Here is a 26454-nt window from a genome sequence, read left to right as displayed (position 1 = left end):
CCCTCATGCCCCACCGCATGGCGTGCAACGAGATCCGAGACCAGAGACCAGAGACTAGAAACTAGAGGCTCAAAGACTGAAGACTGGAGAACAGATCCGAGAGAATCTATCCGCACACCCACCGAGTGAGGTGTGCACTCGACACACACCTCCAATGCACTGGAAACTGGAAATTAAAATCACTTTGATATTAAAATGTAAAAAATGTCAAATACAGGATTTATTGACTGTCTTTTTAATTACTTAATAAACTATTAATAATCTTAAATTATAAAATATATTATTCTTAACATTCTAAGTAATATTTTCTCACTGTTTCTAGACCACCTCCCCCACCCGATGGAAACGAGATGTGCTTTGATATCGACGTCTGTGCGCATGCGTTTGCCGCGTAAATTGGTTCACGCCCCCTCCCACACCCACTGCCCCCACCCCCGATTCAGCCCCCTATACGCCCCCTACCACCTTGTGGCAGGCAATAAACATCCATTTAACAGCAAGTTTCGGGTTAAGATTGTCCGAAAAACATCCGCATACAAATTGATTTGGTTGTGTCGCCACCGCCGCCCCTCAACTTATACAGTTGCCGCATGTGGCTCATGGCTCATGGCACATGGCTCATGTGCCGCTTGTGTCGTGTGTGGCAATCGTAGATTTGATTCCAGATCCAGTCAAGACCCGGACTGGTAAACGGTTATTTATGCGATAGTAATTGTTAGACCCGGCTGGCTTATCGGATGACACGAGTGTGCATTGGAAATGCGTCCGGCGACGAATAAATAAAATTGTTAAGTCCCCCGACACGCAAATGGGAAGTCTGGGATGCTGGATGTTGGATGTTGGATCCTCGGATGCTGGATGGTCGGATGGTGGATGGGTGCTGCCCACATATATCTATATGTACACATTCTCGTATGCAGAAAAGTGATCTTTTTCGGAGGGGAAGAGGCAAAAACAAACAGCAAATTGACATAACCAGATTGACAACTTAAACCTTGTCACTGCGCCGGATCCTCGGCTCCTTTCCAGCTCTCTTCGGCTCATGGGGTCTGTAGCTCCTCAGCTCCACCTCTTCGACGGCATCGCGTCGTCGTCATCATCAGTCAACCAATTTGTTTCGATGAATGACTGAATGAATTTGTTCACCCCTTGGTCATCTTGATAGTTAGAGGAACAGCCCAGGCCAGGCCGGAGTAGCAGCAACAGGTTCTTCTTCAGTTCGGTGATGGGAACGGGGTGGAGCAGGCGGCGGAAAAGGAGGAAGCCTTTGGGTGACTTGGGTAGCCCAAGAGGCTAAAGGGGCTTGGCTGAGGAAGAGGCGGAATCGCAGGCACTTTGCATAGAAGCGTTTGGCAGCCTTCGCGATATCGATCAGCGTTCAATCGAGACATGCAGTGCACTGCGAGAAATAATTATTATTAGAGATTCAAAAAAATAAAGCAAGAAGTCAAGGTCATCTTCAAGAAGCTCCTAGTCCTAGAAACCTTATAAAAATTATTTTAATAAAATTTTAAATTGTCAGATCTTTTCTTTAAGTGTATGGGCTTGAGCTGGAATCGCTGGGAGCGACGCAGCGTACAAACACAAAGTAGGCTGGCCAAAGATGCAGCTGGAGATGAAAATGGAGATGCAGCTTCAGTTGGGTTCGGTTTTTTTGAGTAACTTTTTTGAGATAAGAACTGCGGCGACATTGTCCCCGGCATCGATTTGCTCGTTAGCTGATGAGCAGCATGTGGCATCACCACCCGGCACCGTCATGGACACCGCGGATCGCCACCGATCGGCAGCGATCCGTCAGATGTGAATTTTGCGTAACTTGCGGATACCGTCGGCAAAACGCCTGGCCTGGCCGGCCCAGAAGTAGGAGAAACAGAACGATGAGAGCCAGGAACGCCATTTTACGAAGGCCCCGCCTCAAAGGCCAACACACACAGACGCACACACCGATGCCACAACATATACATATTTATTCGCATGTAATTGAAGTAGTTTTTTTTAGTGGGGGAATCGGGTGGGGCAAGGGGGGAGGCAGCTGCAACAGGGGCTACCCCTGGCCATGGTCGGCCATCATCATCAGCATTCAGCTGGGAACAGGAAACCGAGGGAAGACCGCCAATAAAAAGCATGTGGCAACATCATTAACTTCTACTGCTTCTGCTTCTCATTTTTTTTTTGCGGCAAGCAGGCAACAGAAGCAAGAGCAGCAGCAGCAGCAGAAGCAGCAGAAGCAGCAGCAGTTACCCTCCGAAATTGCCACAGTGAAAGTAATTGCCACTTGCCACAGAAAATGGCGCCAGGCAACCATTTTGGAGAGAAAGAAAGAGCCATTCAACTTTTTTGGTGCCATTATGACACATGACACTTTGTTTTAAATATGAATGCACAGCGGATGGAGTAGCCCCCGATCTCCGATCTCCCATCTCCGATGTCCAATCTTCCCAAACTACTATATAAGATCCAAAAAAAAAAAAAAACAAAAATACAGATCTCTCGAGGCGACAGCCCGTTCGATTCTTTTCGCATAAATTCACAGCAGGCGGCCAAAACCGAATCGAATTCAGTTGTGTTCACTCCGTCTCCTCGAAACTCAGTCATTTGTTGTGATGGGTGAAAAATTTCATACCTGAAACAGAACTCTATACGTGCAGCATCCAGCATCCAGCAGCCAACAGCAGGTCGCCCCTGATGTCTTAATCTCTGCCCATTAATATATACTCGCATACCAGCTATACTTGACTGACTGATAAATAAACTGTATTAATTTATGCGCATTTTCATTTGTGGCAGGGGGCCATCGGCCATGGGGGCAGGGAGAAAAGCTTTCCCCCGATTTCGATGATTATTATGTTTATGGCTACATGGTTTAGATAAATGCAAATGAATCCCCCCAGTCCCAGTCGCATCTCTAGTGGCTGCTTCTGCTGGCTCCTCCAAGAAGGGGCAAGTTGAAATTTGATGACCGCCAGTGTAATCCAAAACCATGGGGCAAGGAAGCGGCAACAGCAACGGCAACCGAAAATACCAAGAAACCAAGTCCTCAAAGATCAGAGGCGTCCTTTAGAGGGATCTGTTTAAAAGGTATAGTCTCTTAAAACCCTAATATTAAGATTTAAAAACCCCTTTTTTTCGAGAAAGCACTCTCCACCCTGATAATGTTGATCCTTGCTGGCACGGCATGTGGTTGTTGTGGTTGCTACCACTGGGGGCAAGGTGTTGCTCCCGAAAACAAAAAGCAAAAATAAAAAATAAAAAATTAAAGTAACTGGCTAAAGGAACTCTGCCCTGGGACTAAATGCATTTGTCGCAACGCATCAGGCCGTGAATTAAGCGAAATTTAAACGCTTCTGACGCTTTACAATTGGACGCACTGCCACTGGCCAAGATGCCGGGGAATATATCAACACGAGTCCCTCGCATTTAATTAAATGCATATCCCCCTGCCATCTGTATGCAACAATAAGGTTTAATTAAAATGATATCAAAATATTTTTTATAAAAATCCGCCTCATCATATTTCAAAGTAAATCGAAATTTTTGGGGGCATTTTATTTTTGTTGCATTGCGTTTTGGGTTGGCCACTTGAACTGCCACACACCTTGATTTCTCGGAGGCCTTGTCTATTTGTTCCACTTGTGGCAACAATGATCCCTGCCACTTGACAAATGCCGCAACTTGAAAAGCGTTAAATTTGAAATTTCAAAATTTCCGATTCGGTTTTCTCAAGTGCACCACAGACCATCACGGTGGTGGTGGTGGTGGTGTTGTGGGGAAAGTGATTTCTCTAATCTACGAAATGATGGTCTTCGGAAAATATTGTCAACGGTAGCTGGAACCGTCGGGGTGGCTGATAAGTCGTGAAATTTATATGGCTACGGAGATGGCACCTCGGATGCCATCCAATCAGGCCATAAAACGGGGCCGAAGCTATGCGATCTGATCAACAGTTTATGACATTTATGGACGCAACATTTAATGGTCGAAAAAGAACCTTTTATGTCCACCGACCTGGCACCGAAACGTTTACAGGCATATAACTGGCATATAGTCTTCGGGTTACACGATTTTTCGACAACTTTTTTATTGCCTTTTTATGACTTAATCCGTGGCCAAAGGTCCGCGATCCGTAAGCAAGACAAACATTGTCCAGAGGCCATAGACTGGGGACTGGGGACTGGGGACTCTCTGGCCAGAAAAGCATTTTCGTCCATAAACAATCATATTCGTAGAGTCATTCATATTTTTTCGGTCGCAGCATTTTTTACATAACAAAGCTCTGGCATCTGTATGCGCTGTGCTCGATGTTGGATAAAAATCGTTTAAAATAAATAAACAATTTACATTTTTAATCAATTGTGGATTGTTGCCCGGTTAGCCCAAAGTCTCTCCCAAAAACGACGCCAAAAAGAGTCAAGATTTACAGATCCGATAAAGAGAAGAAAGACAGCTCCCCAAAGGGGTATCCGGGGGCATAATGGTGGGGGGAAACCAACAACAAACAAAAGCAAAAATCATGGGAGTCAATCAATAAAATCACAAAAATCAAATAAAAATTAAATTATTAAGTAATTTTGCATAAGAATTTCAGAGTCATATTTGGTCAACTCATTGTTTGTCTTGGGCATTAGTGATCGAGTCTGGACCAAAATCGAATGATTCAGCAGCGCCACCTGGGTAGGGTCTTAATGGGTATATCAGTTTTTTAACTACTTACGCTACTGCTACTTAGAAACAAAAATCGATACTTCCTGTCTGGAAAACAGACTTCTAAGTTAGCTGAAAACAATAATTATTTTTTCAAGAAGAAAACTCTAAAAGTTACTACTTACTTTCCAAGACTCTTAACATTCCATTGACGATCATGACCAGACTTTATTTTAATGTCGTTTTAAAATACAATTCATGCAACTCACTCATCATAAAAAGTAGGAAGTACCATAATATTTCCTCTCAATCATGATTCCTAATTTTTGCAGAACTTTGAATACTGTTTGGTCATCATCGCCTGCGATTTGAGACACCCAATTAGAGCTACTTAGAGATACTTTCAAGTGTTGGCAATAATATAATTAAAAGTTTCAATTAAGTAATTGGTCTTACTTACCAAACCCTATACTTTTGTACAAGTTTCTTTTTTTATTTTTTGACTGACAGCATTAATCAGTTTCGGGGTTTCTTCACTCAAAGGGGAAGGAAGGGCTTTTGTTAGGGCCTCTTCTCGGCTTAATTGACAGTCTTGTTGGCCATATGCACGGCTTTTGACACTTTTGTCTTATCGTAACAAATTGCCAAGTGTTTGAGCTTTGGCATCCCAGGGGGCCCTACAATGTCCGACCTTTTCGGTGAATAACATTCCTCGGGTCTTTGTTTTGCATATTAGATGGCATCCGTCCCTTCCACCACTCGTTTTTTTTTTCTTTTTTTTTTTTGTTTGGTTTTTTTTTTTTTGGGGCAAGCAACTTCCGACGCCGAGTGCCTGAAACTTTAAGCTCCCTGCTCGCTTTCTGTATGGGCATTAATCCAATAAATAATTCAATTGTGTCACAAAAATCAAATCAATTGCGTGGGCCAGGCCAGAAACAACAATACCCGAGACTGGAAATTGGAATGGGAACTGGAGCTGTAACACCCAAAAGGGGTTACACATGGGAGGGGACATTAGACAAGAGGGGGTTTTATTTTTACATAATCCCACAGATGCCAAGGAGAGATACTCCAACTTGGGGACTATGTGCGGAGGTCGGACTTTCCGATCGAACAGGAACAGTTACAGATAGGCACTGAACAAAAAATTTCAATCCAAATAATGTATTTTAACTAGAATTTATATATTCTCTCTGTCTCCTGTGTATCCCTTCAGATGCAGTGCGTCCATTCTGTCGTGTTTGGCTCTGGAGATTGAGTTGCTCGATAGGATCTTGGCCATGGCGTGAACAATCTCCAATTGGTTAATTCAATCCAGATCGAGGGCCTGGGACTGGGACTGAGCCCGGGCCAGGGCCAGGGCAGCAGAAAATATATTTATAAAGAAAATCAAACAAATAAATGCCTGCCGTGGGTTGGCAAATGGCTGGCCATTAACCAGAACCCGACAATTTATTGGGCCACAATGCTAATCAAAGGCAAATCACGTTGAACCTGCGGCCTCGCCGCCAAATGACTTCATTAGCCTGGCCAAAATAAATGGCCCAGAGATTGGCCAGATCGCTACGAGGTTCTCCGGCATCTGGGGGAATTAAATATGAATTCATGTTTTCAATTGTGTCCAAGAACCCCTTCGGTATCTCTCCGGCTGTCTCTGTTCTTGGCCAGAACATAATTAGCCAGAGAGTTGTGAGAACCAAGAGGAGTTTTCATCGACTGGCTGACATTGGCCATCAATCTGGGTCTTAACTTGCACAACATTTACAGTTGGCAAGTGTCCGGGCCAAGTTTGGTCATTTGTATTGTAGTTGCAGTTGGCAGTTGTTCTTATTGTTGGCCGAGTTGTTATAGCATTGGTTCTAACTGATTCTCCATCCTTGGCTACTTTTCTGGAAGTTCTATTGGAAGGCCTTAAATGGAGTTGGTTAACCTTTAGGCTTAAAAACTATATTGATTCAAAAAGAATAATAAGAGGTATTGCTAAGAATTAGACTAGTTTCTAACCCAGAAACTACCGCCCATCCTATATATGGATGTCTGCTCTTAAGAGCCTCCTCCTTTTAGCCTCTTTCTGAGCCACATTTAGACTTGGCCCAGATTTCTAGGTGTCTGGAGCCATTGACAGGCCATGATCATGATCAGTGCGTAATGAGTGTGCTTCGGTTTATCACCTGTGTCAGTCCCTCGACACCGGGCCGAGTGATTTGAGCCGTGTTTTGGCCATTTCAAGTGCCAAAAACCTGGCAGACGGCTGTCACAACAGGCGCTAAAACAAACAGGCCGGCAAACGAGAAAAAAGCTGGAAAAAAAACGCTAACCAGAATGGCTAACAGACGGGAAGGCGAAGTCGGCCCTTTCTCATTTCTCCGGTGACTGGCAGGCGGCTGACAAGCGTGCATCATCGGAACACCACAGCTCTGGATCTTTGGCTCTGGAGCTCCCCGGTTCCCGGTTCCCTGATTCCTGGTTTCGCAGTTTCCCTCCATTTCCTGGCCCTCTAAGCATCGGACACTGACCATGTCATGATGCCAAATTGCCGGGTTTTCGGGACAGGCCAAAGCAACGCAGTGCGGCCAGGAACTTGTACATAAATAATGCATTTCTTGCAACGACCACATAGGGAGTGGATATGGATGGATGGCTGGGCACTGTACGCTGGACGTGGGGAGTCCAGCACATGGATTTGGGTCAGTGGTGCGTGGCTTGTGGTTCGTCTCCTTTTCCGACTAACAAGTGGATGGATGAACTGCCACTCTCCCGCTTCACCATTCTGCCATTTAACCAGATCTTTTATCTTTTCTCCTGGCCAGTTTTCAGTTCGTTTAATTGCCATCCAGGCCCGGAGGGGGCAGTTCATTAAGGAGCTTGTCAAAAGTGGCCAGTGTCCAGTGGCCACCCTCTCTGCCCTGCCTTTCACCTCTGGCTGCTTGGTAGTCTGGCCGGACTGGCTCATCTTATTGCCACGATAAGATTGTGACAATATTAAATAATAATAATCAATAAATTGCATTAGTTTTCATTAACCGTTCCCAGCCGGGGCAGAACAGCCGGGAAGAACAGCCAAACAATGTCTTCATCTTCATCGGCATCTGCATCTACAACTTGTGCTGCCCCCCATTCCCTCGTCTCTCCGAGGAACATTTAAAGCGCTTTGCTTGAAATTTATGTTAATCGCTTGTTTTACTTTTAATTTCGCACTTAAAATTGTCGCCATGCCGGACCCAGACCCCAGACCTCAGATCCCATACCCCAGACCCCAAAGTCAAAGTCGAAGTAGAAGTCGAAGTTAAAGATGTGGTCTGGGGGTCTCTCGAGAATCTCAATTCTCGATCCTCGAGTTCTGGGTACTGGGTGCTGGTGGCTGGGAACCTGTTTCCGCGTCTAGTTCTCAGTGACCAGCATCGATAAATTTTATCGATCCTCCGCCTCTGGGATTTTAAAGCACATCAAAAGACAATAAAATATATCCACAAAATACGTTGAGTACACAACGTAGAAAGATTGTTTAGAGAGTTTGGCGGCGGAATCGGTGGAACCTGTTCTCTACTCCACTCCTCCAAAGGGGGGGGCCGCAGAATTTAACTGCACTTCACGGAGGACAGAAAAAATCGGGATGGGATTCAGATTTCTTCTTTGTCGCCAGCATTAGCATTACCGTTGCAACTTGGACGTGGATGAGGATGTGGATGTGGATGTGGCTGGAGCGGATCGGGTCTGGCAGTTGTTGTAATTTCAGCATTTTATGTGGCAACGCTTGTTGTACTGGCGATTTGAAATGTTTCAGCTAATTGGATAAGGTAATCCTCTACTCGCACCTATCTGCAGCCCCCATACCCCTCACCGATCTATCCAATCACCCTCCCATAATCCCCGTCTCTGGGGACGGAGGGAATGACAGACTTTTATGACCAAGCCCTCAAAAATTAAACCACAATTGTGAGTTTTCGACAGTAACGAGAGGGGTCATATGACTTCTAAGAGCTTCATAAATTCTATAGCCATTAAATAGAAAAAATATTATGGCGTAGTGCATATTTTAAAGACCTTTAACCTAATTACCTCCAAAAACTATGGTTAAAAGTTGGAATTCTATTAAAACTATAACATTTATTATTTTTTGTAAGTATATAAATCAATATCCGCCCTCGCCAAGACTGATCTGCATCAATGGAAGTCCGGAAAGCCCAGCCAAATAAATGTCAAGAGCGAAACAAACTTTACACATAAGCCGCATGACAATTTGGGGCTTAAATGTCTATTCACCGCCAACGAAACTGGACCCAGAAGGGGCGGCTGCAGGGCAGAGCGGAATCTGGTGGTACAATGGAGACAGTGTCAGTCATAGGCTTAGGCGTTAGCCATGTGTGTGTTAATCCTCCCACACAGTCAGCATAGACGGACATAACCCCAACTCATTTTAATTGAAAATTGTCAACGGCTTCGGCTTTGGCTTTGGCTTTGGCTTTTTACTTGGTTTTCTTGGTGTTCCCAAGTTCCAAACTCCAAACTCCAAACTCCCAGATCCTAAAGCTACCATAACAACAGCAACAACATTATACAACACTTCTAATCAAGATCGAGTCCAAGCGAAGCTGTTGTACTATATATCTGCACTTTGGTGGGCGGTACGCCCGAGTCATGGCTCCAAAAACTAAAAAAATCGAAAAAGAAAAATAGAATAAATAGCTGCAGCTGCAGAAATGCGGAAATGTGTGTTGCAATCGGCACAACCTTGGAAAAATTCTGCCGACTTTAAAGGACACTTGGAAAAATAATAGGGTTTTAAATTAATTATTAAAATTTATAAATAGGAAATTGGAAAAAAGAAAGAAAAGCTTCTAAACTATCCCTTATGACCTGCCCTTAGAGATCTTCCCTTAGAGTCTGTGCACTCGCTCCTCTGATATTTTATTTATATATAATATTTTCTCTCAGTGCCTACTCCACAGCAGTGGCCTGTGCACACGTAAATTAGCATAAATAGATTTCAATCACTTGGCAATAATTTCATTATGAGAAAGGCCCAATCGTCCGGGATGGAAATAACACGCATGTGCCATCGCAGCTTGCGATCTTTTTATTGATTTTTCTCCCAACTCAAATATGGCTTTGAACTTGGACTTTTGCGCTCATGCTCGTAATACACTCCATGCCGTAGGATAACCATAAAGAAGGAGGGTGATCCCAGGGATATCCCATAGGGGACCAGGGATCGGTTTGTCGGTCTGTCGGTCGGTCACACGACGCGGCGGAGGCACTCAGATAACAAACAAACGAAATATGCAAAAGTGCATGCGAGCGAATGCTAACAAGATGCCAAGATGCCAAACTGGCAAACGGCTTCGAGTTCGAGTTCGACTTGAAGTTGGACTGGCGACTTGGCTCTCCAAACTCATGAACTGGCAAAATATTAATCAGCCATGGGAGCACCGTAGCTGGGCTGCTCGATTGGGAGCTCCGAACTGGGAGCCAAGAGCCAAAGAGCCGGACAGCAAGTGAGTGGCCGCAGTCAGCATCGAAAACGATTAATTCGCAGCAGGGGACACCTCGCCAATGACCTGCGCACGGACCAGCGATGGAGATGGAGATTCAAATGGAGATGGAGATGAAGGAGGAGATGCTGGAGGAGATCCCGACGTGGTTAAAGACTGGGCCAGAGACGACAGGGGGTGCGGCTAGTAAGCCGAAAGATGTGCGGCGGAAACACGAGATCAGTGATGACCAAATTGAGGCATTGATCAAGTGATTACCTCAAAGATATTTTAAATAAAGCAAATACTATGTTTTAAGATTCTTACAAAAGCCAAGAAAAGTTTAGTTACTTCTGACTAATAAAATAAACAATCTTTCGAATGATTACAAGACCTTTTTAAGAATTAATGGCTTTTTAAAAAGGTCTTTAGCTTAAATGGCCTTTTATATATTAATCGGTATTAATTCTTTGAAAACTTGCATCTGAAACTATTAAATTGAGTATCCGCTATTAACAATTAATAGTTCTATAAAAAAAACAAGACATACAATCCTAAAAATGTGATAAAATCAAACATTAAATGCTTCATGTTTGACTTAGAAATACGATTCTAAAAAGTCGAAAAAAGTGCATACCTCCCAAAATATTACCGATCTTCTGGCATCTCTAAGCTTGACTTTGGTAAGTCTGTGGTAAAGAAGGCTTTGGTAAGTCCGTTTTTAAGAATTGAATTCTTGGTCCAACTAATTGCCATCGAAAATGCTGATTGACTTAAATCCCTGTAGACGTTTTCACAATTTACGCAAATCCCTCAAAATTAGAGTTGCCGTATGCAAACAAACAGATTTATATTTTCCAAGAGTGTCTTCTGTGTTTGTTGTGTGTTGTGTGTGTGGTATGTGTCTTGTATATTGTATATGTGTATTTGTGATTTAAGCTTTTCTACATTTCTTCCTGCGATTTCAACTCCAACTGCTGCTGGCTGCTCATCATGGCAAATGGTAAAGTCATTTCTCATGTTGCCAAGATTTATGGCTTCCACCTTCAGGAGTCGCATGTAGAAGCCGCCGCCGCCTTACAAACGCCTCAGAATGTTGCTGCTGTATGGCTGCATGAAGCTGCAACAGCAACATCAACAACAACAACAACAACAACAACAATAACAAAAGCAACAGCAACATAAGGGGAATATGCCAAAGAACAAACTGCCATTCGCACTAAAATTGAATTCTGCTCCGTTGCTCGCATCCCGCTATGATTGATCACTAAATTGCACAAGCTTAAGCTCGACGCGAGCCCACAAATCTGAGAACTGAGAACCGAGAGCTAAAAACTGAAAACTGAAAAGAAGGCTAAAACGAAGGGGGCCTGAACGGAGTCAGGAGACACAAGGGGCGTCTCACATTTTTGTTGCATGCTTACAATCAGATCTGTCAGATCAGTTTCCTCTTCTCGCGACCGCCGCATTTTCGGTTGCTTCTCTTTTTATTTTGTATTTTTTTTTTTTTTGGTTTTGGCCAATTTTGTTTTTGTTTTTAGCCGCTTTGGTCGAGACTGGCATTTATTTAATCCGATCCTCGGGAGGCACAGTCGTCGATCCTCGGCACTCGCAAAAGGGCGTGCCATGGGGCGTTTTATTGTTATATCGACACCAGTAGTTTTTGGGTTGCCCTGATGCCCAGTTGCTCAGTTGCCCAGTTGCCCAGTTGGCCGTCATTTGCATTAAGCCAGCCGCCATTTCCCGGACTGAAGACCACCACCAAAAAGCCCATTAAAATCGCTCATTGAAAATATTTTAAGTGTTTTTTTATATGTCATTTTATGGCATTGGATATGGGTAAGGGTATAAGGTTTTTGGAGTGAGAATGGGTATGGGAATTGGTAATGGTAATGGGCCAATGTCGGCAGAATTTGTTTATCATTAATGTGGTTGTTGGGGGGAGCCAACAAACCAATCCAAACTCCCCATTTCCCCTTCATTTACGATGTGATTCTGTGATGAATATGGCTGAGCATTCCCAGTTTAGTTTCCTGTCTTATCTTCTTGGGGAGCTTCCGTTTGAGAGCATCGATCAGCGTGAATCGATCCATAAAAATGCAAATGCATTAATAATAGTTATAATATAACGAATGTGTTAAGCTGCTCCAAATAGGGGCCAGCATTTTCACACCTCGCCGAGAGACAGTTGCAGCTAGGCTGCAGCTTGGCTACTTATGGACTCGATTTCATTTATGGCCAATGCAACAAACTTCGACCATAAAACGGTTAGAAAGCTCCGCACATCTCTCTTAATACACACACTCTTTATACACTTTGTAGCCCCGACCGAGTGTGTGTGTGAAATTAACTTATTGCCTTTTATTGGCAGTATAAACAACCTGGCAAACATTTCTCAGTCGGGCCATTTGTTATGGAGCTACTTGTCCAACCGGAAATGCGACTCGCTCTGCACAGAATCGAATCGAATCTCACCGCTCCATAGCATACACTCCAGCCCTCCAGTGAACCGAAAAGCAACAAAATAAATAAAATCCAGAAACGCAAATCGCGAGTCGCGTGGTAGCGCCAAAGAGTGGTGCAACTTCTGGCCAGAATTTGCATACTTGAGGCCGCATCTAAACATTCTACAGGGAATCGACAATTTAAATCTATTTAATATTATTCTTTAGCTTAATAAATGGTGGTATTAGTTGGTAGTTAGCAGATTTAAAACTTTAATAGCTAGGATATTATAGATAAACTAATTATTTGAAAACTTCTATTTAGTAGAGTTCCAATTTTAAATACAAAAACAAATTATAATTTCTCAGTGACTCCCAGGATGTAGTCCAACAAAAAAAAGAAGTCATAGAATCATGGTAGAGTTCCAAGCTCAGCTCCCATTTTGGCATGCCAAGACTGCCCTGGCCATGGCCTAGAGTTGTTCGTGTTTCTCGGTGATGTTGCTGCTGGTGGTGGTGCTGCTGCTGCTGACCTAACAACATGTTGCTGATGTTCCTCGAGCTGGAGGAGCAGCAGCCGGAACGAAGGAGCTCCAGGAGTGGGAGGAGCAGCTCCAGCCAGGCAGTATGTTGCGATGATATCTCTCTTAGTGGGGAGATGTTGCTCCGGCAGCTGCAGCAACAGCAGCAGAAGCAGCATCCCCATCAACCGCTTGTGGGTCACTAACAGCGCCAGATGTTGCTGTTGCGCGCATTTTAATTGAATTAACATTTTTACTAGTGTAATGATTTCAATTAGTTTGCACCTCGCCATGTATTGTCAGGCTGCTTGGGAGCAGACAATGTTGCTGCGGTTGGTTCTGCGGCTGCGGCTGATGGTTGCTGCTGCTGCTGCTGCTGGTTACTTGGATGTGGATGTTGCAACTTTGGTTGCAACTGGCAGGAGTCTCGACATTCTCCCGGCATTCGGATACGTCTGCTGTCTTGATCTCGATGTGCTTTTTTGCCTGCTGGCTGCTCTCCACATTTGCATTAATTGCTTGTTGCTGTTGCAACTCCAGCTCTTGCCACTGCCACCGCTGCTATTGCTGTTGCACGTGTTTGTTTTCTGGCATTGTACTCGTGTTTGGCTTACTAATGGCTTAATAGTTTTATTGCCGCATCGATTTGCATTCGAGTTTGGTCAGAAGTCGAATGCCTTGTGGGTTTAGTTTTTTTTCTCTTCCCCCTGACATTTTTCGTATTTATTTTATTTGGTTTTGTTTTTTTTTTTGGTTTGCTGACCCGAATGAGGACACATTTTCGCACCGAAACCCCCCGACTCGGCACCCCTTTGGCAACTTGTCGCTCTGTGTCACTCGCCGCTTATCTGGCCAAGTCGCATTCATTTTCGATTTTATTTCTGCCTGCCTTTTGACATCGGCTGCCTGAGATTTGCTGCCCCAGCGGTCCAGTGGTCCAGTGGTCTGCGGCCTGCGTCGGCGTTTGCTAAAAGCCCAGGCCCAGCACTGATAACAATAAAAAATGCACTGAGAAAAATAAGAGTTATAATTTTACAGGTTTTATGAGTATGAGATATGTTTAGTTCAGTTAGAGATGTTCAGTAAGATATTGGTAATCTTAACAATAATTATTTTTAAATTATGAATTATCTTTTTAGAGCGAATAAATTGTTTAAAGTGCACCGGCATTGGCATCTCCACTGGTTGGTCCTGGCGGGCATGCATTAACTTTAAGTGTAGGTTACTGATAAGCGTGCCTCGGCATTGGTGATGCATCGCCATGGTCATCGTCTGCCCGCTCATGCTCTGCCACACTCCTCTTGCCCCTGCACCTCCTCCACCTTAGCATCACTATCCCGGGACCGCCCCTCGCATAACCCCTCCTGTTTTGTGCCACTTTTTTCGGGGGCCCTACATCCTGCAATCCGCAATGGCCAGGCTAAGAAACAAGTTTGTGCTCGAAGTCTTTTGTTTTATGCGCTAATTTTTTTCTTTTTGATTGTGATTTTGGGGCCAAATCACTGCATATGCATAAATAAATGCGATAAGGCCAGTCTCAAGCCTCCCCCTGTATGTTTCCCCTTTTCTTTTCAGTATTTTATTTTTTTTTTTTTTTTGCATATTTGTCGAATTGTCGTTTCGTCGCTTCGCCTGCTGGCGGCTTTCGGTTCAGGTTCAGACATTCAGCTTCAAGTCCAACTCCTGGTCCTGCCCCAGCTCCCAGCTTGCAGCGCCCAACTCCCTGGAATCCCTGCCATGACATACGATGTGTTGGCGCTGCAATTCCCCCAGATGATGGGGAATACATTAAGAAGTCGGCCTGCGACTGGTCCGCTAAATTGATATTCAGGTTTTTGGGCTTGTCTCTTTCCTTTCTGCTTTTCCGCTCGCCAGTTCATTTCATTGCCTGAGCATAAAACTCGCACAAATCAGCGTTAAAAATTAATTGTCGGTTATTATCGTGGATTATTCATAATTTATTCTAAGCTCAAGCTCCAAGCTCCGAGCTGTAAATTCTGAATTCCTCTGTTCTCAATTCTCTGAGGTCTGAGGTCTGAGCTACCAGCTTCCAGCTCAGATTCGCCACCAAAGTTATGCATTCGTTATAAATTAAGTTCAACTCGTAATTATGGTCATTTGGCAAGTGTTTACTTTGCGCTTAGACCTGGGCGTGACTTCCATTTGTCTTCATAACAAAGGCTGGACTTGCATCGGAGCTGAAACTGGTGCTGGAGGACTAATTTGCATAAGAGAGCAGAGCCAGTGCTCCTGCCATTCTTCAGTCGAGAGCCATCAGTGAAACCTGGATCCAAAAATGTCAGAAACACATGTAATGCGCCTAATTACGAGTCTGCCTGCACTCGAGCTGCCGAAAGTGGCTCGGATCGGGGCCAAAAACTGCCAACCAGTTGCCGGGATGCGGGCAGACGACACCAGGAGGGGATTGAAAGCTTGCTTTATCAACTGTTAGGACCTCTTGCTAAAAAATATATTAAATAGAGGAACAACGAACTTCTCTTCATTGAACAATGTTTATATTTTCAAAACAATAAATTTATTAAAATATATTTTAAACCTTCAAACTTAAATTCGCTCCTGAAAGGACTCACCTGGACTTCTGCTGCCGATCAATAAAAAAACTGACTGCCAAGCTGACTCATCTGCAAACGTTGACCATTTGCCGCACCTGCCCCGGAATCACCGCTACCGGGCCCAGAGGTTGGAAAATAAAAGCAGAGCAAGGCCGAAAAAAAATGCAGAAATTTATATGGTAACAACTTCGAGGAATTTGTCAAACCAGAAGAAGATGGAGATGCTGTGAGGAAGCCGAATAAGTAAGAGGCCCTGGCATTGTCTTCATCTCGATCTTCCATTCGATTCGATACGTTTCGTTTTGTTCCGTTCTTTTGGGGTCCATTAAATGGCCAACAATTTGTTTTGGGCAACTGTCACACGAGTTGGCACAATTGCAGCTCAGCCCTGTCAGCTTTGGGCCCTTCTCCCGCCTCGGATTCCACCACTCTCGACATGACTTTGGTTGGAGTTTTGGTTTACTCGTTTCGTTTTCTTTGGCAGAAACTTAATTAACTCGTCGCTGTCTCATTTGGGCCATCACATTGCGAAAGGCTTGGGAGAAGAGGGCCTTTCTCTGTCCCGAAACCGCATTTGAAATGCGTTTTGTCATCTCACTTACGAGTACTTCCGAGCTGCAGTTTCAACTCCTCGAATTACATTGTGAGCCGGTGGGTTAATGATAGTGAGTGGGTGGGAATATAATATGCAAGAGGTTTCATTAAAAGAAAGTTGGGCGGCATTTTTGCCCAAAGGCCAAAGCAACCACTGAAGCGCAAAACCAACTCACTGAGCTTTCTTGTCAGCCACAGCCCTTCGCTTTCGATGCGGCTGCCTCGAGTTTCACTTTCGCAGGGGCAGCACTTTGCACTCACTTTGTGCTAAATTGTAAATTATTTGCAATTTCTCAATTTGCAAATTGCTGAAATTACCCAAGGGGACACCAGCACACCGGTTACCTGGCATTGGCACCCACCCAGGTGATGGCCAATGGTCGCAACATTTTGATGGCGCATGCGGCATTTATGCTGATTATGTTGCATATAAATTCCAGACCCCATTGCAGAATGTTTACATGCGAATGCATCGTTGTCCCCAATCCCGACCCGATCCCGATCCCTATTCCTTATTACCCAACCTTAACCCAAACCAGGGTGTTCATAAATTTTGCTGCTGCTCTGACTTTTACTCGTTCCCAACGCACTGGAACACTGTACAGTGGACACTGCCAGCCAGGAGACAGGCGACAGGGGAACAATCTAGCCAAGAGCCAAACAAAGGCACAAGAAAATATCGGGGCGAACTAAGAAGAGTCTTTAACCAAGTATGCACTTGGGAAAAGGGGTTAACTGAAATAGAAATTATTCTAATTTTTAAATAGAAATTATGAAGAGAAAAAATCACTAGGGAGAGTTACGATTCCTTAGAACATATGCCTATCATATCTTCTTATTTTAAAGGATTTTCTTCAAGTGTAAATTCCCCCATTGAGCCGAGGGCAATTGGGGCAAGCAGGGGCAGCTGCTCGTCAGCATCAGTGTGGCGGCGACTCTCCCGGATGGGTTTAGGTTAGGTTAGTCTGGGATACGACGAGTGGGCAAACATAAAGTTGCATACAAATTGCTGCCTCGTCTTGCCACTTGCTTGGATATCCCTGGGCTTGCCCCAGACTTGGCCGTTTGCTGTTGGCCATTTGCCGTTTGCCCGTTGCCCGTTTGCCCGTTTGCCTTTAGCCGTTTGCCGTTCGCGTCTTCGGCAAACACATTTTAGCCTTTTGAGCGCGCCTTGACGACAGATTTAGACGTTAAGCAGCCGCGTTAAGTGTCCCCTGGGAAAACGCGGCTAAGCATGCTCCGTGTTGACAAAACGACTCCTCAGCCTTGTTGCATTTTGTTGCTCTTGTTGCTGTTGTTGTTGCAGTTGCTATGTTGCTCATGTTGCTGCTCTGACTCTTGTTGCTACTGCCATGTGTCTCGAGTGCTATTGCAGTTGCTGTTGGTGTTGCTGCTGCTGCTGTGGCAATTTGTATAGCCATAGATGCAATCGGTGTACCAAATTTTAACACCATTAACTGACCAGCGGCAAGTTTTGCTTTTTTAGTTTTTTCTCCATTTTTTTTTTTTTTTGTCAGTTTCGATTTAAACTGTGCGAGGCTTTTAGCAGCTCTCGGCTTGTTTGTCTCACTTTGCTGCATATTTTCGCGCCTAATTTGTGCCGGATTGGATCGGGATCGTGCGGCACTCAGGCCAGCCCCACCCGAAATGAGTGGAGGCTCACAGAAAAAAAACCAAACGCAGCTGGCCCCGAATCCCCAATGGTGGGTGCCTCCAGAGGGGCCCGAGAGGATGGCGAAATAGTGGTGGCTAAGTGGTGCTCAGTGGGCAGTCGCACATGAATTGGAATTGATTGCACGTGGCATTAGCCGCAACCGCAAAACGTAGAACTTGGTAACGTAGAACGGAAAACGTTTGGAAATCAAAGATGATTGATGGCAGTCCAAAACGAGGATGCGGAAGATCATGTGCGAGTGGCGAGTGGAGATGAAGGTGCCGCCGGTTGTGGTCTGTGGAAATCCGATCTGATCGCCAGTGGCACAAGTGACAAAACAGCAACAAAATGTCATAATTGATAGCGACAGTTCTCAAGACCGTCTCCGGCGTCAGGAGTCGGTGTCCGTCCCCTCCATGTGGATTAGGCACAAATTGTGTTTATGTTCAACACATAGAAACTGTGACAAGTTAATATACGAGGAGCAACAAATCCGATTATAGGCATGACTTGATTTCATTTGCATCTCTGAACCGCTGTCTGGGAGTGTGACTCCCCTTACCGCCTTCCCCTCCGACTCACCCTTTCCGCTGCCGGTTCCTGCAGACTCCTAATTGCATCCCATGGACATAAAAATTAATTATAAATTCCATATTTGGTTGCGGGAATGTCGCGAGTGTTGCTGATTTTATTGTTATGGTTCAACCAGTTTCTGTGTCGACCGGGGCAGCTGGGGCAGTAGTGTTCCTTTGGTAGCAGTACCCGAAAAAAAAAAACGAGAAAAAAAACCAAAAGCAAACAAAAGACTTAAGACACGAACGTGGTCAGCTATTCAGTTTAATTTAAATGGTTTTATAATTTATTTAATGCTTGCCCTGATCATGGAGACCACACACCAGAACCGAAAGCTGAAAACCCAATACCGAGCCCACCCCATATCGAATGTACAACAAATTATCTTTCGTGGCCAATTTAAAATGTTTAATTCAACATAAAAAGCAACCCAAAACGATACCACCTAAGAGTGGCATGTATGTATAGTAGTTGGAGAGTTAGAAATAGAAACCAAATCCAAATGAGTCTCGAAATGCGATAAATTTAGTACAATAAAAAAAAACAAAACTGATTTCCGTCTAATGCGATTGACACCTAAAATACAAACAAAATGGAGGAGGGAAACCCAAACTCTTTGCCGGCCCGGCTTTGTTTCGCTTCATTTCTAATTCCAATTCCAATTCCTGTTAAATCAAACAAAACAATATACCCAAAACACACGAAAATAAACCGAAATACAAGATACATAAATAATGTTATTAACATATAGACACCATACCATACCCACTGGCCTCTGGGATTGTAACTGTGGGGACTGGTCAGGTCAGGTTGATTAGCTCATCACTTTAGGCCACTAAAAAAGACACTTCTGGCTGACACTGATTGGTCGCTGTGGTCCACAACTTGACAACGAGTAGTCAGCCTAAAGACACTGTCTTCGGAACAGAGCTGGGAACAAAGCTAACCAGTGAGAAATGGAAAATTTCAAATAATTAGGCTTATTCTATACCCTATAATGGATATTATTCTTAAGTAGAATTAAGAGAAAAGGTAGTTGGTAAGAAGTAATGGCATATCATATCATTTTTTAAGATTTATAAAGTAGTATCTATAGCTATTATTTCATAGAAAATAAGATATACCCATAGCTTCTTAACATACCCCTTAAAAAATATATATAAATAAATGATTTCTTTTAGGCCTTATAGAGTGGGCAGACACTGACTGTCTGTTTAGAGACAAAATGCCATTATTTATGGAATTAAAATGTCCAAACTCCACAGATGCGATGTTTCCATGTTCAACTTTGATCTTTTGGTCAAAGACTTTGCATAAAAATGTCATCCCTTACGATTAATTATCTGGAGAAAAAAACATAATTCGATTAGGAATTTAGGAATGCCTATGGGAAAAGTTTGAGAATACTTAAGAGAGGTGTCCTCCTGTCCTGTCCGATGGGTGTCCATTGCCAGCAGCAGTAGAGTTCACGCTCCCAGACATGCGGCAACCTGGTAGTCGGGTTGCAAGTTGCGACAATTAACCGACTGATTTATCTATCTGGAGCACTGGACCTGACAACGAATGCCTCGGTCGTTCGCTTACATTTGATTTGATTTGATGTGATCGAGAGCGCCTACGAGAGAATGTGTTGCTGTTGCTGGCTGTTTGTTGCTGCCAACCACTAGAAACCAGCAACATGGCAACTACCAACAGCAACAGTTGCTGCTTACGCTGTTGCTGTTGCTGCTGCTGATGTTGTGGTGCAAACGCATAATCGTAAAATTTGCAGTGGAATGTTGCAATATTTTTCGCGAGTCGCGGGCAATTTGCGCGTGAATTATTCCAAACGTTGCATTACAAATGATTTCAGCAGCAACCACAACGACCAGGCTCTTTAATTGGCTCACAACGAGGAAGTCATTGGCCCAGCACCCCAGCACTGGACCCCCATTCCCCTTCCATTTTGGGTGCTCCAGCTCCTTTTCTTTTTCAAACTCCTCTGATTTTTTTTCTCAGTTGTAGTGTCGCCCTTCTAGACTGGTACGTGATGTAGACAAAAGTTTCGGTTTTGGCCATAAAATCATATTCCACTTGGCTTTTCCATGAATGTCACACTTGAGCAACAGCTGAAGATGGGAAGCTGTGTTGATGTTGCTGATGTTGTTGTTGTTGCAGTTGCAGTTGCAACATGGGGAGAGTGTGGTGTGTGTGTTGCTGTGGGTGCTACGACTCTATTAACGAGTGAAGTCCGTGAAACTTTTTGCAGGCTTCCATTTAATTTCCATGGCCGATGGCTTGTTGCATTTGCCTAAGCTTCCATTGTTGCTTGTGTGTTTCTGTTGCTGTCGTTGTTGCCTGTTGCTTTTGCCTGCTGGCCATTGTTGCCTCTGAAGTCGTCAAAGTTGTAGTCGTTGTGTCGTCTGCATCGTTGCTGCCATGTAGGTAATTCCTGGAAGTTAATTTCATTAAGAGCAACTAGCAATGCGCGGCGTATTTATTAGCCACACGATATATTGTATGGGGCCATGGCTTTGTTTTTCAAGGAATCTGCCGCCTGTTGAGCCTGGCCAGCAGGCCAACAACAGGCTGTTCCATGCATTTGTGGAATTCATCATCATCGGCGGCGACAGGCAGCAGCAACAGCAACAGCAACGCTGGCATTTCCCCAGAGCAACTGCTGTTGCAATTTTCATAACTTATTGCTGGCATGCATGGCAGAGAAAATCAGCCAGAGAGCTCTCGCCTGGCCTGAGTCTGTGCCGGATCCGGTCGCGCTCGTTGCCGCTAAATATGGCGCGAAATTTCCTTAAGCAAGATGAAAAAAAATACGCGCAAGTGCGATTTCCAGTTAATAAAATTAAACAGCCCATCCCCGGGTCACCGGTTTGGATTCACAAAAATAGCACACATTCATGGCAAAACTTGTAAAATTCTTATTAATTCTTTATGATAAAGCCGGACACAGCAGGCCAGCAAGGCAGCAGCAGGGATGGATGATCAGAAATCGGATCGAAAAGCTTGCTGTCATTGCGCCTCCATTTGGTCACAGTCATGCCGACAAGTGTTGTACACGCATTCCAGATGCTTTTCCATCATTAGCTGTTAGCTACTGCTGTTGCTGCTGCTGCCGTTTCTCGATCCGATCTGGGCAAACACCTGCCACATGTGGAGTGCATCGGATGCCATTTGGTGAAAAAAAAAACTGAAACCGAAGCAATTCCCTGCAAGTGGGCTTTATTAGAACACGTTTAACACACTTGGCTTAAATTCTAAACAATCTCAGATTCAAATTACATCAAAACAGCGATTCATACAATGCCCGCAATTCGAGGGCCTGTTTACAAAACAAAATGCAACATGTAAATACTATAGAATCGGAAAATGGAAACCGGCGCGCAGGCCTAATAGAACAAAGCATAGACAGCTACTAGCAATAGGATGACAAAGACAATAAACAGCTTCTGCTTAAGCTTATATTTTTGATCAACGCTCGCCCACGAGCGTTTGAAAGCGGCACCGACGCTTTGGTTCTCCTGACGCAGCGACCGCCTGGCCAAGGAGCCATAGCCTGACCCAACCGTGCGCCTGGTGTACGGGCTGCTCCTGTCTCCGATGCGCTCTGCCTTCAAGCGTGCCAGATTCTGGGCAAAAGTGCTCTCGTATTCGGCATCCTCGACTGCGTCAGTGTCATCGCTCAGCTCGTTGGCGTAGGTGCGTGTGTAGCTTGATGTGGCCGGCTGCGAAGGTGCCTCTGCGGTCACATAGCTTTGGACCGGCGTGCGCACATAGCTGCTGTAACGGCCGGTGCGGCTACTCAGGTAGTCGTACGTTGTGGAGGAACTAGTCTGGGATCTGGCCGATGGACCCGAAGGAGCTGCATTCAAAACAGGAGCAGCCGAGGCTTCATAGGTGGGACGACGTGGAAGGTCCCGAGAAGATTCATAGGTTGGCCGGCGAGGCTCTACAGGAGCTTCATAAGTTGGCCGGCGAGGCTCTAAAGATTCAAAAGCTGGCCGGCGTGGCTCAACAGAAGATTCAAAAGCTGGACGACGTGGCTCTACAGGAGCTTCATAAGTTGGCCGGCGTGGCTCTATAGGAGCTTCATAAGTTGGCCGGCGTGGCTCTATAGGAGCTTCATAAGTTGGCCGGCGAGGCTCTACAGAAGGTTCATAAGCTGGACGACGTGGTGGATCCACCTTGGACACCTTCTCGTAAGTTGTGTTTACGCTGCTCTGCTTAGACTTCTCCTTATTGGCGATTTTCTTCTCAACTAAATCAGCAGCTCGAGCCAGCTGCTCATCCTCCTCGTCGTCGGATTCCAGCACAATCAACGAATTGATCTCCAGGGTGTTTTCATGCTGATTGGTGCGATTGGAGGTCACAGGCTCCTCGACAATGGTTTCTGGCTTCTTAACCACACGCTGTGGCTCCCTTTTCTCGGATCCGGTAGATGTAGTAGAACTGCGGCGTGTCTGGATTGGAGGAGCAGCAGCAACTGCCTTCTTGGGCACCACTTCCTTAGCTTCCTTAGCCGCTTCCGTGGCGGCGATAGTACGGCGTGCCTTCGTGGCTGGGGCCACCTTGCTTCCATCCAGCTTGTCTACCGGCGTGGAGGCTGCGGAAGGTGCTGCCGTAGAAGCAGCCAGGGTCTCTCGACGACTGCTGCTCTTTTTGGGACTTGCAGTGCCGGCTGCCGGCGACGCCTGTCCGCCGAGCGAGGCGCGCAGACGCTTCACCAATATTTTGCGACTGCTGTCCGTTACCGGAATGTTGGGCAGGCCCTGAGCCAACATTTTTGCACGCAGCTCAGCGTTAGATAGGGTATCCAGATCGTCCACGTCGGCCATTGTTTCCTTATTTTGCACTTTTCACAATTCGTTGAAATTAAATTGGCGTCGCTTTTTCGCGGTGCGTTCTGAAGTAGAGATGGGCGCGGCAAACTATCGTTAAGATGGTATATAGAGTTTTACAACACTGAAATTAAGATGAACTCGAACCGTTTTAAGTTTCAACCAGGAGATTGGAGTAATTTTTAGAACTTTCCAAAAAAGAGTTTAATTTTCTTACTTTTCCTTATGTTTATCAAGGGTTACTGGAACGCTAGTAATTATTTTGGTGATGCCCAGGCAATGTGTTCAAAATTGTTCATCCCTAACTGATTGTTCAGAGAAAGTAACTATCGATAACTTTCGTAAAAAGATATTAATCAACAAAAGGCAACAAAAACAGAAACAAAACATTTAATAAAACATAAAGACGGTTTAAATATAATTAAATACATACTAGATACATTCCCCATCAAAAATACATTAACTGGATTAGACACTAAAAGACCCGCCCACACTCCTCGGCTCAGATTAATCATGGACATTTCCAAAGCACCAAACCCCAGAAAACTGCAGCTCTGTCGGACATATTTCTTTGGTAATAAAAATAACTCTTTAATTCTGTGTTTTAAAATAATCTTTGTCTTGTTTTACTGCTTATAGCTGGGTTTGCCTTCCTGCCATTTGTGTGGGCCATCAATGTTTGCTGGTTCTTCCAGGAGGCCTTCCGCAAGCCCCCATACCCGGAACAGAGCCAGATCAAAAGATGTTAGTTAAATGATTTACCAAATATTATTATTATTTATTGTTAATATATCCCATTTGCAGTTGTAATATATTCCGCAATTGGGACACTACTTTGGCTGCTGGTGCTAACCGCTTGGATTGTGATATTCCAGACGAATCGGACTGCGTGGGGTGCCACCGCAGACTACATTAGCTTTATTATACCCCTGGGCAGTGCATAACCGACTAACAAATACCCTAGATATACTACTAAATTATGATATTAAAGAAAGACTTAACCCCAATCATAGACCTACGCCTTTCTTTGACCCAAAATCGCAAAAGTAAAAGAATTGTTTAATTAAATTACATATTTTTTATTCACATCTAAAGCTGTTTTTGTTTTTTTTATAATTTTTCCGTTTACTTTAAATATGTGTACTATACTTTGTTGAAATTTCTTAGCCGCTAGTTATGTGTTTTGTTCATATTCATCCATATTTGTATGCTTAATTTTTTGTTGATTACATTCTCTTGCTTAGATACAATTTCATTGTTTCGAATTCAATTCAATGCGCTTTCCTCCCTTTTATTATATTTTTTGTTTGTTTTTTTAATATTTTGTTGCTCTCTAAAATACATATTTTGTATAAAATCTGCTTGTACCATTCCATAAGCCGTTTAAGACGATGGTTAATCTGTTTAGACCCCTATCAATTGTTAATATCATGTGTTAATGATTTGATTACAAGTTGCATTGAGAATATCAAAAACCTAGCGACTCTAAACGTGATCTCAGTGATCTACACACGAAGACAATATAATTCGAATTGTTAAGTTTTTGTTGCTTTCGTTTATAGGTCGCAGCAATTGCTGCAAATACAATATAGTACAATGCGATGCATTATCGTTTATAACATCCTTCATCCTTACTACTCAAGCCATCAATCAATCATCAATTAGTAAAAATCAATCGGTGAACTAATTTACAATATAAAAAAGTCTCGCATTAATATATATATTTACATTCAATACTTGTTTTATTTATAAATTCTAAAGAATTGTTGTGTTTTGGGATTGGATTGGATTTGTTTTTAAGAGGATTTAATGGAAACCAACCCCCTTGATTCGGAGAGGTCAGGTCAGGGATCTTAAGGGCTAAAGAACATTAAGTGCCATAAATCACGCGTGTAGAGTCTATGAAGCGGCTAGTGAACTACTACACACCCACATTCACATAGATAATCATTAATTATACATATATATCGCCGCCACTATCCCCTTTTCATATCATATATGCATATGCGTATAAATATTTAAAGTACAAATCGATGCTTAAAAACAATTTAAATTAGTGTGTGCGGCTGCTGGCCGAAAAATTCATCATCATCTCATCATTCATCTCGATCATATAACATAGAAACTACGGATACACACATATAGATATAGTTTACGATATACAGATATAGTTATAGTTATTAGATAATATTTATATTTATATATATATATTTATAAGAATGAATGGGCAGCGCGCCCAATTTGTCTTTTAGATGCAAATCCCGCGCAGCTCCATCCGCAACACAGATAAGGATAATTAATACACACGCTAAATGCTAATCTTGTACGTCTACTTGCATAATTTATAATCATTTAGAATCTTTCAGTTAAACAATATTCATATTACTTTTATTTCTCTTAATTTCGTTCTTTCGTTTAATTTTTAATATATTGGTTTTTTTTTTTTACAAAGAAATCAACATGCTATCAAGTATGTAGTTTAATTTTTTTTGCCATTTTTTGTTTAATTGTTTTTTTTTTTGTTCATGTTCCATTTACGCCTCTCTCGTGATGATATTATAATATAAATATAGATATCTATATGCCATATGCAAATACACTTAGGAAAAAGTTGCTATCATGTAGTTATGCTATATATATTTATATATGTATAGGTTGTATGTGGTAATAGTAGTGATACCTTAGGCTAGTTATAGTTAACCACGTTGAACGAAACATTCAAAAAAATACTTATTCATATAAATAGTCGATTCTGTGTTGTTTTTTGTCTATCCTCTTGTCTACCTTGCCGATCTTTGCCGATCCGGCAATCAACAATAAACATCAACATCGGAAGGACTCCCCACTAAACACACAGGAGACAGTGTCCGTCCAAAACCGGGGACAACGACAGGATTACGACGGGAAGAGGTTGAAGTCCATGGGACGATCTGGAAGTGCTCTTGTCCCACGTTCCACGTTAGTTGTTCTTCACGTTATACGCCTTCTTCTCGTTGCTGCCATTCAGTGGTTCTCATTTCGACGGACCCGGCGGAAACGGGTTTATCACAGCTACAGCAGCCGCTTGCTGGCTAGCCAAAACAGCCGCTAAATTGAGGAAGAGAAGATTAGGATTAGCACATGGATGCAGATTAGGAAAAAACTCAATACT

At 43.7% G+C, this 26454-nt stretch overlaps 3 protein-coding genes and 1 long non-coding RNA gene across 5 annotated transcripts in view; 1 reads left to right on the top strand and 3 right to left on the bottom strand.

Annotated features, from left to right (window-relative positions):
• Positions 1–19188: 19188 nt before the first annotated feature.
• Positions 19189–20391, bottom strand: LOC116654725. The gene is made up of 2 exons (XR_004309911.2): positions 19879–20391; positions 19189–19814 (listed from the first exon to the last, which is right to left on the bottom strand). It is a non-coding gene; the product is annotated as an uncharacterized LOC116654725 (long non-coding RNA).
• A 1279-nt stretch (positions 20392–21670) lies between these two features.
• Positions 21671–23479, bottom strand: LOC6495619 (otefin). The gene has a single exon (XM_001959197.3). It carries the CDS (start codon positions 23298–23300, stop codon positions 21855–21857), a length of 1446 nt encoding a protein of 481 aa, XP_001959233.1. The 5' UTR covers positions 23301–23479; the 3' UTR covers positions 21671–21854.
• A 142-nt stretch (positions 23480–23621) lies between these two features.
• LOC6495007 (gamma-secretase subunit pen-2) lies at positions 23622–24315 on the top strand. Its single transcript, XM_001959196.4, has 3 exons — positions 23622–23877; positions 23943–24047; positions 24108–24315. The coding sequence occupies exons 1-3, from the start codon at positions 23817–23819 to the stop codon at positions 24245–24247; spliced, it is 306 nt and encodes a 101-aa protein (XP_001959232.1). The 5' UTR covers positions 23622–23816; the 3' UTR covers positions 24248–24315.
• A 133-nt stretch (positions 24316–24448) lies between these two features.
• The window catches only part of LOC6495618 (uncharacterized transmembrane protein DDB_G0289901), a 75219-nt gene continuing 73213 nt past the window's right edge, over positions 24449–26454 (bottom strand). For both annotated transcript variants that reach the window (XM_001959195.4, XM_032450709.2), the window contains one exon: positions 24449–26390. In XM_001959195.4, the coding sequence (XP_001959231.3) occupies positions 26317–26390 (74 nt within the window). In that variant the 3' untranslated portion in view covers positions 24449–26316. The remainder of the gene's footprint in view (positions 26391–26454) is intronic.

This window comes from Drosophila ananassae, chromosome 3L (assembly GCF_017639315.1).
Source record: "Drosophila ananassae strain 14024-0371.13 chromosome 3L, ASM1763931v2, whole genome shotgun sequence".
Classification (NCBI taxonomy): domain Eukaryota; kingdom Metazoa; phylum Arthropoda; class Insecta; order Diptera; family Drosophilidae; genus Drosophila; species Drosophila ananassae.
This window is presented reverse-complemented; position numbering and strand designations above follow the sequence as displayed.